At 43.9% G+C, this 12,500-nt stretch overlaps 1 protein-coding gene and 1 pseudogene across 2 annotated transcripts in view; one reads left to right on the top strand and one right to left on the bottom strand.

Annotated features, from left to right (window-relative positions):
* The window catches only part of LOC308163908 (testis-expressed protein 11-like), a gene marked incomplete at both ends in the record, with an annotated part of 11,509 nt that extends 6,450 nt beyond the window's left edge, over positions 1 to 5,059 (top strand). Inside the window, 11 exons of the mRNA XM_080538082.1 lie at positions 120 to 173; positions 316 to 356; positions 528 to 614; positions 891 to 961; positions 1,507 to 1,626; positions 1,872 to 1,944; positions 2,075 to 2,224; positions 3,482 to 3,590; positions 3,944 to 4,064; positions 4,539 to 4,706; positions 4,988 to 5,059. Coding sequence (XP_080394208.1) covers positions 120 to 173; positions 316 to 356; positions 528 to 614; positions 891 to 961; positions 1,507 to 1,626; positions 1,872 to 1,944; positions 2,075 to 2,224; positions 3,482 to 3,590; positions 3,944 to 4,064; positions 4,539 to 4,706; positions 4,988 to 5,059 — 1,066 coding nt within the window. The remainder of the gene's footprint in view (positions 1 to 119; positions 174 to 315; positions 357 to 527; positions 615 to 890; positions 962 to 1,506; positions 1,627 to 1,871; positions 1,945 to 2,074; positions 2,225 to 3,481; positions 3,591 to 3,943; positions 4,065 to 4,538; positions 4,707 to 4,987) is intronic.
* A 3,652-nt stretch (positions 5,060 to 8,711) lies between these two features.
* The window catches only part of LOC308163907 (disks large homolog 3-like), a 19,229-nt pseudogene continuing 15,440 nt past the window's right edge, over positions 8,712 to 12,500 (bottom strand). Inside the window, exons 9-14 of the transcript in view lie at positions 10,872 to 10,922; positions 10,639 to 10,740; positions 10,333 to 10,508; positions 9,286 to 9,388; positions 9,043 to 9,134; positions 8,712 to 8,884 (exon numbers count right to left, since the gene is read on the bottom strand). The product of the transcript in view is annotated as a disks large homolog 3-like (transcript). The remainder of the gene's footprint in view (positions 8,885 to 9,042; positions 9,135 to 9,285; positions 9,389 to 10,332; positions 10,509 to 10,638; positions 10,741 to 10,871; positions 10,923 to 12,500) is intronic.

Raw genomic sequence — 12,500 nt, 5'->3', positions numbered from 1 at the left:
GACTGACCTACATCCGCCTCGCTTCTCTGGTGAAATGTGGGCCTTTCTGTAACGCCGCAGTTAGTAGGTGAGAGAAAAGGAGGTCATCAGCTCCCATTGTTCCTTTGTCTTCCCCGCAGGTGCTTAGTGCGACTGGTGCTCTCCACCATAGACAAGGCCAGCGAGGAGACGGGGTAAGGTTAGAAACAGGCCGACGATGAACCCCTGTAATTACCTCTCTCTCTCTCTACGCGGTTCACACCGCTTTGTTTTCCAACCGTTAGCTTAACCGTTTACAGTCCCCAGCCTTGTTCACGCTCGCCCTCCTTTTTACAGGAATGCAAATCTGGATGTTCTGCTGTCGTATCTGAAAACGGGTGAGTTTGATATACGTATACAGTGTATACGTCGCAGCCACGCGACGGCCATTTTAAAACCGTGTTGATATGCGAGTGCCCCCGAGGAGGCGTTTCAGTGTTGAATCTATCTTTTTTTCCTCTGCGGTGTGTTTTCACCCTTACCGTCTGTCTGTTTACTGTCACCACCAGCGCTGCAGAGAGTGTCCCTGCTCAGCCCGGGGCCTTGCCTCGCTGTGGAGCAGCGCACCGAGGAAGCCAACTGGTTCAGGAATATCGGTACTTTTGTTTTTAGACAGGGCAGCAGTACACTGTCCTCTCTCTCTCTTGTCGTCGTCCGTGTGTCCGTGCTATCGTACGAGTACGGCGTTGCTGTGAAAACAGTGCGATTGTTGTCAACGGAGACCTTTTTTGGACCGCTGTCCCACGCCTTTGTTTCTCATGTTTGCATGTATCCGACTGTCCGTACGTACGTGTGTGTGTGTGTGTGTGTGCGTGCGTGCTTGTTTTGTGTGTGTGTGTGTGTGTGTGTGTGTTTGTTTTTGTGTGTGTCAGCTTGGAACTCGGCCCTGCAGTGCGAGAGCAGTCCTGACAGGATGAGGGATTTCTTTGTGCTCTCCTACCAGGCAAGCCTTATTAGCACCGCTGGGAGAGTTGATCTGTATCTGTGCAGGTGCAGATCAATACAAAACCTACTGGGAATTAGTGCTGCCAACAGATAAGGAAATGTGCTACACAGCATTTTCAACACAAACACAAACATTTTTAGCTAGCCCCTTCTTTCGTGTGACATAGAGTCAATTACATCTCACTTACTGTTGCCAGCCTTTGATTAGCAAACTAATACTTTATTTAACTTTTATTATTTGGTTTGACTAATCCTGACGACTGTGAACTCCTCTAGTTTGTTAGCTAAGCAGCCGGGTTGTGTATACAAAGACAATATTTTCTGTGTGATGTCCTTAATGCTCACGCGAATGTGTGTGTGTGTGTGTGTGTGTGTGTGTGTGTGTCTGCGGGTGTGTGTGTGTGTGTGTGTGTGTCTGCGGGTGTATGTCCGTGTGTGTGTGTGTGTGTGTGTGTGTGTGTGTGTGTGCGTGCGTGCGTGCGTGTGTCTGCGGGTGTATGTCTGTGTGTGTGTCCGTGTGGTGTGTGTGTGTTGTGACCCTAGCTGTCCCAGTTCCTCCCTCCTGACCGTGCGGTGCTGTTGGGTCAGAAGACCTGTCTGCTCATGGCTGCTGCTGCCTCCCTGCAGCTCTGCAGGACGTCTCCCTGCTCTGGCCCTGCCCAGGTGTGTTGCCCACGCTCTCCCTCTCTCCCTCCCCCTCCCCCTCTCTGCCCATCTTCCATCTGTGCCCGTCTTCCATCTTCCACATTTAGCTCCCTTTACCAAGACCAGCGGAGAGGAGAGAGGTGACTAACCGTGTTATCAATGCTGGCGTAGGCGTTTTATTTTTAAATCCCGCTGTTACGGGTGTTCGGCCACCAGAGGGCGATGATGAACACAGAAATGTGACCGCCCTTCTGTCTGCTTAGGCCGAGCAGCTGACACAAGTCCTGGAGCACCTCCAGATCTGCTGGGAGGTCTGGAAGACCCTGAAAGCCTCAGGTGCGTCTCTTCTACTCCGCTAGCTCCTCTTCTCTTCCCCTCCCTCCATATTGAAATCCATTGGCAGCCATCCGTCTGACTGATGTTCCAGGACAATTTCCGTGATGCTGTCTGACATCCACTCCCTCAGGGGACTTCTCCAAGGACCCCACGGACACCTTGCTGCTGCTGTACGAGTTTGAGGCCCGCGCCAAGCTGAACGATCCCAAAGTGGACACGGTGCTGGAGTCAGTGCTGGAGCTGGAGAACGTTGACACCAAGGTGCTGGAGACCATCGCAGGTGAGGAACACACACTGGGGCTGACCCTGTGTGACATCGACTCTCCTCATCCAGCAGGGGGTTTTGTGATTGTATTGTTATTTTATTTGTGTTATACAGTATTTGTTATATAGTATTTGTGATATACAGTATTGTTATATAGTATTTGTGATATACAGTATAGTTTTATAGTATAGTTCTACAGTATAGTTATATAGTATTTGTGATATACAGTATAGTTATATAGTATAGTTCTACAGTATAGTTATATAGTATTTGTGATATACAGTATAGTTTTATAGTATAGTTCTACAGTATTGTAATATAGTATTTGTGATATACAGTAAAGTTTTATAGTATAGTTCTACAGTATAGTTATATAGTATTTGTGATATACAGTATAGTTTTATAGTATAGTTCTACAGTATTGTAATATAGTATTTGTGATATACAGTATAGTTTTATAGTATAGTTATACAGTATTGTAATATAGTATTTGTGATATACAGTATAGTTTTATAGTATAGTTCTACAGTATTTGTGATGTACAGTATTGTTATATGGTATTTGTGATATATAGTATAGTTCTACAGTATTGTTATATAGTATTTGTGATATATAGTATAGTTCTACAGTATTGTTATATAGTATTTGTGATATATAGTATAGTTATACAGTATTGTTATATAGTATTTGTGATATACAGTATAGTTTTATAGTATAGTTCTACAGTATTTGTGATGTACAGTATTGTTATATAGTATTTGTGATATATAGTATAGTTCTACAGTATTGTTATATAGTCTTTTCTGATATACAGTATTGTTATATAGTATAGTTCTACAGTATTGTTATATAGTATAGCTCTAAAGTATTGTTATATAGTATTTGTGATATACAGTATAGTTATATAGTATAGTTCTACAGTATAGTTATATAGTATTTGTGATATACAGTATAGTTATATAGTATTTGTGATATACAGTATAGTTATATAGTATAGTTCTACAGTATAGTTATATAGTATTTGTGATATACAGTATAGTTATATAGTATTTGTGATATATAGTATAGTTCTACAGTATTGGTATATAGTATTTGTGATATACAGTATTGTTATATAGTATTTGTGATATACAGTATTGTTATATAGTATAGTTCTACAGTATTGGTATATAGTATTTGTGATATACAGTATAGTTATATAGTATAGTTCTACAGTATAGTTATATAGTATAGTTCTACAGTATTGTCAGTGATGTGTGTTGCTGTCTGCAGCCCTGGCCATGGAGCCCCCAGCCCACCTCCCTGGGCTGTGTAAGAAGGCCCTGAGGATCGCTCTGTCTCTGCACAGGAAACAACCCCAGGCAGACCTGGCTCGCTGCAGGTACCCCTCTACACCACCCTGCACCCAAACAGCCTCACTATTCACCATTGGTCCCCCGGACTAGCCTATCAGATAGTGGTATCCAATCAGACTGTTACTGTCACTGAGCTGAGCTCCAGATGTGTGCTGCTCAGTGTGTGTGTGTGTGTGTGTCTCTCTGTGCCCCTCTCAGTCTGTGTGTGTGTGTGTGTGTGTGTGTGTGTGTGTGTGTGTGTGTGTCTCTCTCTCTCTGTGCCCCTCTCAGCCTGTGTGTGTGTGTGTGTGTGTGTGTGTGTAATGAGTCACTTGCTCTGTCCTCAGCCAGTGTGTGTGTGTGTGTGTGTGTGTACTGAGTGTCTCTTCTCCGTCCTCAGCCAGTGTGTGCACCGCCTGATCCAGCTGTCGCTGCCCAGCGGGGTGTCAGAGGTGGAGGCCCGCGTGCTGGAGGAGTTGTGGGCGTACTACGAGGAGGCCCTGTCAATCATCGCAGGCGCAGTGAGTCAGCACCAATCACACGCCACCGCCCACCCTCCCCACCCCCACACTGTAATTAACCCCCCCACATCCACCCCCTGCCCACAGCTCTGAAAGCATCTCTTGTTTTCTCTCAATGGGCTTTCAGCAACACTTCAATTAGCAGATGCTTCCATTCACCATCCCCTTCCTGCCCGTTTAAATGGTAATGTGCTGTACAAGCCGCCGCTCTGCTGTCGTGCTGCTGGGGCTTTGAAAGGATCAAACGACCTTGAGATTGGATCTGTTAGAACAAAAGAACCGAAGTGCAAAATCGATGAACATCAAATCCCAGATATTTCCGATCGTTCCCTGATCCGATTACGGTCACTCAACCTTTGACGTTCAGACATCCACCCCAGGGTCAGTGGAGGTGTCCCAGGGGTTCTAGGGTCAGTGGAGGTGTCCCGGGGGTTCCTAGGTCCATAGTCTCTCTGTGTCCCTCCCTCTCTCCAGCCTGAGGACTTCCCTGAGATGGAGATCCTGTGGCTGCTGACCCGGGCCTGGAACACCGGCATCCTGCTGTACAGCCTGGCCCAGTACCCCGAGGCAGAGCGCTGGTGTGGCCTGGGCATGAGCTTCCTGTGCCACCTGGGCTCCCTGCAGGACAGCTACCAGACCCAGGTACAGGAGAGGGGAGTGTGTGTGGGGGGGACTAGTGGGAGGGATGGGACAGCAGTGGTGCGTGGCAAAGGCTAAGTCATTAAGTCATCCTTCTAGTCAAACGAGAGGTCTCTAAGGCCTCTCCTGAAATACACACAATACAGACACATTGTTCTTTAAAAGCTAGTTTGGCGTGACTGTACCTGGGACAGATATAAAGACACGTAAAACACTGCAATCTAGTGTTCTTTCTCAGTCAGAAAATAGCAGAAGTGTATTTATTTCTCGTTGTCTTCCTCCAGATGTCAGGCCTTTACAGTGAAGTGCTGGACCGACTGGACAAAGCCAAGAAGAACCTGGTCATGGAGGAGTGATCTGCTGTAGTGTTCTCCATGTGGTGGACAGGGGTGTGGGCCTGTCTCTCTGCCCCTGTAGAATGTGTCTTGGGGGGTTAGTCTGCTCCACCGGGACCCCCTGCCTCACCCCTTCTGTACCGGTTAATAAGGACTCAGTTTGAGTTTTTGCATTTTGTAACTTCTTTGTACTATGTTCTCTTCTCTTATGCCTCCTGGATATCACATTCATATGAATTTACCTGAACATCTCATTTATTATATTGATAATTAAACATCTATAATCAGAAAAGACGCATTTGTGGTTTGAAAGAAACAGAACACATAAAAACCATTACCGAGTCACATATTTTATTATTTCCAAACAAATAAACTTGTCCAGTCCAAAAAAATAAAAAAATAACCCCAAACAAAAAAGTTGCAGGACTGTGTTCCCTCATGACTAGGACAGTGAAGACCGTGTGGCCCAGTGTCCTGATGGGCTCAACCACCTGCAGTGACAGGGAGGAAACCACTGTACAATCAAAGGGTTCATGTTCGCAAGCACTTACTGCACAGGTGTGCTGTCACCTAAACAACTCATCACCCCAAAGGACAAACCAGAACCCCAACCCCAACCTCCCCCCCCCCTCCCAAAAAAGCTTATGTCATCATGTCTCTCACTGGAACATGGACCCTCATCAATTATACACACACAGAAGCATTCAGGTTCAATCTTGTTATAACTGCAACCTCAATGGAAAGAGTCAAATTAAATCAAGTTCTTTGGGCTTCATTGACATGGCTGACCGAGGTATGAATACCAGACACATTAGTCCGCTGTGTTTCAATTTAACACCAGAGAGGACCAGTTCTAGGACTTCTAAAATGACATTATTGATTAACGCTCCTGGTTTCTGGAATATCATCTTGTTGTAGGTTGCTGCCTGCCTGCCTCTCATTTTTCAATATTTTGTACATTGTTTTTAAATCTATAACACCCAGACAAGTTCCACAAGAAAATCACATGCAGACAGGCCCTACTTAAGGGAATTAAATTCCCAACTGACTACAAAAAGTGTTCCAATAGGCAGCTGAAGAGATTTTGTCTATAGAGAAATACCAACATTACGGCACATTTGTGTGGAAATTATATCTCAGAATAGCTCAAAGTTTACTTACCTGACATTTGTGATCTATAAAACATGTGTGTCCCAGTTTGTTGTCACACATGCATGAAGCACAGGTGAGGGGGATCTGCTGGGGGCATTATTTACATTTGACAGCTACCACACCCTTTGAAACAGTCTGTAAGCAGTTTATAAATGGCTCTGTTCCCTTCGGTTATTCCCTGAACTCTGGTTTTTGACACAGGTAATGACAGCTGGTTTAGCAGTGGTGCCTGGCAGGTGGGCACACCTGTTCAGAAAATGCCTGCAGGTACAGGTGCTTTGGGGGGTGAGGGAGCAGGGCACCCACAGGGCTAGGTTACCATTTCCTGTGGGCATTAAGAAGATGGTCTGGCTTTGATGGCTGAGGAAACTTTCCTCTGAAAAAGCATAAAAAGGAGGAGGAAAATAAAGTGTTCACAGGTGTCGGGGACCACAGTACTCCTTCTTCAACAAGTCAACATGTCCCCTCACATGTACACAAGTCAACATGTCCCCTCACATGTACACAAGTCAACATGTCCCCTCACATGTACAAGTCACACGTCTCATCACATGTACAAGTCAACATGTCCCCTCACATGTACAAGTCAACATGTCCCCTCACATGTACAAGTCAACATGTCCCCTCACATGTACAAGTCAACATGTCCCCACACAAGTCAACATGTCCCCTCACATGTACAAGTCAGGCATGTCCCCTCACATGTACACAAGTCAACATGTCCCCTCACATGTACAAGTCAACATGTCCCCTCACATGTACAAGTCAGGCATGTCCCCTCACATGTACACAAGCCAACATGTCCCCTCACTTGTACAAGTCAGGCATGTCCCCTCACATGTACAAGTCACACGTCTCCTCACATGTACAAGTCACACATGTCCCCTCATATGTACACAAACACACAGTGTCAAGATCCGCAAAGGAAGATGGGGCGGGTCATTTCAATCCTGTTGGATCCATACAGCCAACTCATGCAAGGGTTACCACAGAGGTGGTCTTGACAAAGCTTCACCACATCTTAAGAAAAAGATAAGACATAATACATCCGCTTATTAAAATTGTTCAATTGCAAATGCCTTTAAATCACTCAGAGACAACACAGGATGGATTTCAAAATTGTATAGATATACAGAGCATATAGGTTTAATATCAAACCCATCTTTAGTGATCTTTTGGGTGAGGGAGGGGGGGAAGGGGACAATCCAAAACAGGTTATATTGACTCTTTAATTGTTAGAACGACATCCAATACAATTATTGTCATGTTCTACCCGTTTTAAGGCCACCTTCATGGTGGCATACAGGACAGTACCGTGTGACCATTCAATCAGAAGAGAATCATCTTGGAAGGCAGAGAGTGTAATAGGGTGGTCTGCTGCTCAACATGGGTGAGGGAGCTATGGCTGCCCAAATTGGAATCCAATAATTCTTCTTAAAATACACAGGAAAAGGGTTAAAATACAGTGGGTGGGGATAGGATCATACAGAGGTGAGTCTGCGTTTTGTCTATTGCACTCACAAGTTAGGCCTCCGGGAAGTCGGCGGGTAACACAGAGAAAGTAATAATAAAAAAATAAAAATAAACGTTTTTGTTTTTCCTCGTCAATTATTTGTAACTTCCCTCACAAAGTACAGGTAGTAATATGAGAGAGTTAGTATTTGATGTAAGGCAGTTTGGTGTTTTGCAGAGAGCCCAGTTACACATCTCTACCCCCATCCTTTACACAGAGCAGCTAAAAACCACAAGCAAAAAATCCCACAAAAAAAAGAAAAGAAATGCAATCTAACAGCCCTCCAAGTAGACAATTCTAGTGAAGTGTAAAACGTGTAGTTTTTAATATGTAGTAAAATCTCAGTAGGATTTTATCATTTACCTTGTGATTTCATTATATAAATGTAGAGATTCATAATTCATTTCCTCTGTTCTGCCTCCCAAGATGTCTTTATCGGCTATAGCCCAAACAACAGCCAGCCAATCGGACAGCAAGCTGGGCTGTGATAGATCACTAGCCAATCAAACAGCAAGCTGGGTTGTGATAGATCACCAGTTTGTCGGCTGCTCCGCCAATTTCTTCAGTAATGATAAACAAGAGAGATGACTCCTTGAACAGTACCATCAGCTGGGCTTGATTTTCTCCAGTCCTTGTCTTTTTTTCAACGTGATATGATGAACATTTACAAAGTGTTCCAACTTGTATGATTTTGTCTCTATTCCCCTGCAACTCCTCTGAATCCCAACTCCTCACTCCGACATCGGTAAAACATTCTGATCTTCTCTGTCAGTCCCATTTCACACAAGGAATCATTCTTTTTCCCTTTTTTGTTTTTAAATGACAAATTCATTTGGAATGGCATTTTCCAGTCTTGAATGGATTTGCTGAGAAACTCATGCAGGGTTGTGCACAGTCATAGTAATGGTGATAAGACTTCTTTTCATTTGAGAGTAACATAATGATGACACTAAAACTTGATATGAAACATATCTGCAAAAAAGGGGGAGGAAGGAGCTATTTGGGGGATAGGAGGGGTTTTCGGGGGGAGGGGAGAGGGGCGCTCTGCAGACGCAGAGGGGTACAGCTGGGAGCTCAGAGCTTCTCTGAGGAAGGGATCCAGATGTAGGGGCCCGACTGTTCCTCGATGATCAGCTTGATTTTGTTGTAGATCTCCTCTAGCGAGTCACCCATTACAATGGCTGTGGAGAGAGGGAGTGAGATGGGAATATTATTAGTACTAAAAGCCTATACTCGTGTTGATTGGGGTTGAAGGGTTGAAATATTCTGATCCAAACATTATGATGTAAACAACATCAAATATACAGATGAATCTCTTCAAAACAAACTAAAATCTTACCTGTGAAAAATTCTCCAAACTCTTGTTCCAGCTTAATCGCCTTGTCGAAGACTTTATTAGCCTGCTCATACGTCTGCCTCTTATTCATCTCCCTGTAAGGAACAGTCACGGTTAGTAGGCATGGTTACTGTAGACATGGTTATTGTACAGTTATTGTACAATTACATTTATAAATCAACTACTTCCAGGTAAAATAATATCACCAGTCACCACTGCCATAGGTTACAAAAACTCAAAACTCACATTAGAGCTTCAATGGATTTTGGTTTGATGAAAATTGCGATCGAATAAAGTTGTGCAGTCGCTTTATAGCATTCCCAGACACATCCAGGCTACAGTGTTTTCCCTGCAGGAAGAGGAAGGAGAGAAAGGGGCTTAGTATTGATGGGTAATGGCTGAAAGTTAAGCTATGTATTCATCCAGTTTTAGTTTTGTTATATTTCACTAAACACTAAAAGAGTGTATTTTGTACAATGTGTAGTCGAGACATAAGTCACTAAGTGGTTGCACATGTTAACTCTCCCTAGCAAGTTGACAAGCTTTATTTATGTCGTTGAACTGTGGTTGGACTTATTCTTGGGCCTCTATCATCTGTTGTTAGTAAGAGACCGTGACTTTACTAGAGAGTTACGACCACTCTAAAGGTGATCTTTGACCTCATGTGTCTCAGTGTCCAGTTCCTGTGTGTTACCTAACAGACTCGAATCATGCTACTTAATATTCATATAGGAATGCTTATGTAATTGAGCGTGTACAAATCCTATAGGCTGAATAACAGTTCTTTGTCTCTGAAGACTATATAAACTGATGTATGTGGACTTCATATTTTGAAGACTGTATCTTGTACCTCTTCCCGACCGGTCGTATCCATTAAACTGAGAAAGAGATCTCTGAGTCTGTCGTTTGTAATCTGTATCTTCAAGACCATCACTTTTGATAAAATCCCTACAGTATGAACAAAAATACCACATTCTTCCTTATTTCTAGGCACAGATAAGGCCCTGTATTCATAAATAATGTATTCCTATACAGTTCTGTTCCGTGGATATACTGCAATTATCAGCACTTCAAAGGCCATGTTTCAATTTCAGGCGTTATGTGTGGGGCACAGTGTACTTCTTAGTGATTTGCTTCACACATCTCAGCACAGAAACCTGTGATATCACCCTAAATGGAGTGTTAACAGCAGCATGTCAGTGTGGTGGAGTGTGGGTTGTTCCCCCTACCCTCTCAGCCACTGCTCTGACAGACAGGATGCTGGTCCCGTAGAGGAGTGTGGGCTCACCCTACCCTCTCAGCCACTGCTCTGACAGACAGGATGCTGCTGGTCCCGTAGAGGTTCTCCTTGAACTGGCCCGCTTCTATGAACTTGTTGTCCTGAATGTCCTTCTCCATCTGCTCTCGTGAGCCCACAAAGTGGTCGTCCTGCCCGTCCATCTCAGTCTCCCGCCTCGGACGAGTCGTGTCTGTGGAGAGAAAGCAACAAACACCTCAGTCAACGGACCGTTAGAGAGGACGCGCTAAAGGCTTTTTCGCCATGGCAGTTCTGTAGGTTGCTACGGTGATGTGATGGGATGGTGGAGCCGAGTTACTCACGAGGAACGCAGGAGCCAAATTTGTGAGGGAACTCTGAGATGAGGTCATCGTTTACTCTGTCTTTCATTGGGCCCAGGATGATCACAGGCCTTGTGTAATGAACTACGAATGAGAGGCGAGAAAACGGGTCAAGAACAAAATGGCTGCGAAAAACACTGGAAGAAAAAACTTTGAACGTTTGTTAAGTCTCAGACCCTTGTCTCAGACGGAGGTGAACACAGATGTTGACTTACTCTCCTGTCGAATCACCGGCTCATAGGAGAGAATTGTGTCTTCCTGGCCCTCTGCAAAGCAAGGAGGAAACAGAATTAGTCTACGGCAGGGCTTCTCAGAACCGGGCCCAGCCCATTCCTTGTGTTATGAATACAACACTGTAACGAACCTGTATAAGGCCCGTTGGCAGCTCTGCCAAAGGGAGTTAGCTTTCTTGGTGTTGCGGTTAGCGCGGCCGGTTGGTAAGCGGGATATCGGGGTTCGAGACCCGCTTGGGGCGAGTTACTCTACCCTGACGTTTCGCTACATTTTGGTAATAAATGTAACGTTTTCTATTTTGAAATATATTCATCATTGATCAATAAATCGTTAAGTGACGTTGAATATACACTGTAGCTGGAGATCATTCACAGCGATCCTGTCCCTATATGAATGTGGTTTTAATGTGGCTTATTTCCCTATCGTTGATGTTGTTGTCATGGCGACGTTAACCGCTAGAGAAAGTGTTGTGTGTTGTTGCTGTCGAGTTCACGCATTAACCTTACACCGGAGAATCAGCTCCTAAATCGCAGATACAGAATGTGTCTTATTTTCTCTAACACACAATATCTACAACTAATGTAAATGTGGTTCTAAGAATACATATGGACTAACTGTCTGAGCCGTGTTTGTATTACAAATCGGATATTTATATGTAATTGCCCACTTACGTAACTGTGGTATTCTTATATGTATGCACTTAACTTGCAGACACCCCCTCTTAGTTTGTATTAGTTTTCTCTAAACGGTTAAGACAATGATTAGCAGAGCTGTAGTTCACCGTTGGCAAACCAGGCAGCTCACAGGCTGTAATACATCATATGATTGAAATGATTGATCATTTTTATTAGATCATTTTTATTAGCCTACCTAACTTTTATATATAACAGTATATTTTATGTTTATTGTCTATGTGTTGTGTATTGTCTATTAGCCTATTGATTTTAAATTGAAATCTACTGAATGCATGATTTTATTGTCTTTTGAAATATTGCGATTTTTATATAATACTCTAATCTTGCTCTTCGCTGAACATTCCGTCACCAATGAGGTGCTGGGCAAGAACAAAAAGCCCTTCTCTGATGCAGAGGTAGTTAAGGAGTGTTTGGATGGGATAGTTGGGGCTATGTTTGAGGGAAAGGAGAAACAGGAGATATCAGAGAAACTCAAGCAAATACCATTATCCAACTGCACGTCGACCAGGAGAACAGAGTTAGTTGTGGATGACCTAGTAAAGCAGTTAACTGGTGATATCAAGAACACACAGTGCATTTCACTTGCTGTGGATGAGTCAATAGACAGCACTGACAAAGCCCAGCTATATGTGTCTGTGTCAGATAGGCCTATTAAAGCAAGGTCAAGGGGGAATTCTGTGAAGGCTTCCTGGGCCTGATCCACTCCATAGCCACACTAGAGGAGAGGACATTTATGAAGCCATCATGATCTTCTGGACAAAGATGGTTACAGCAGCAAATTTGCAGCAGCTTGACCAATGAACATTTGGATCAGTGTCTTCGTCTGGCAATCACACCTTTTGTGCCGAGGTTCAAGCAAATTATTGCAGGTAAACAATCCCACTAGGCTCGAATGTATTTTGACTATCTTGACTG

This window comes from Nansenia antarctica (assembly GCF_963989245.1).
Source record: "Nansenia antarctica genome assembly, chromosome: 8".
NCBI lineage: Eukaryota > Metazoa > Chordata > Actinopteri > Argentiniformes > Microstomatidae > Nansenia > Nansenia antarctica.
This window is presented reverse-complemented; position numbering and strand designations above follow the sequence as displayed.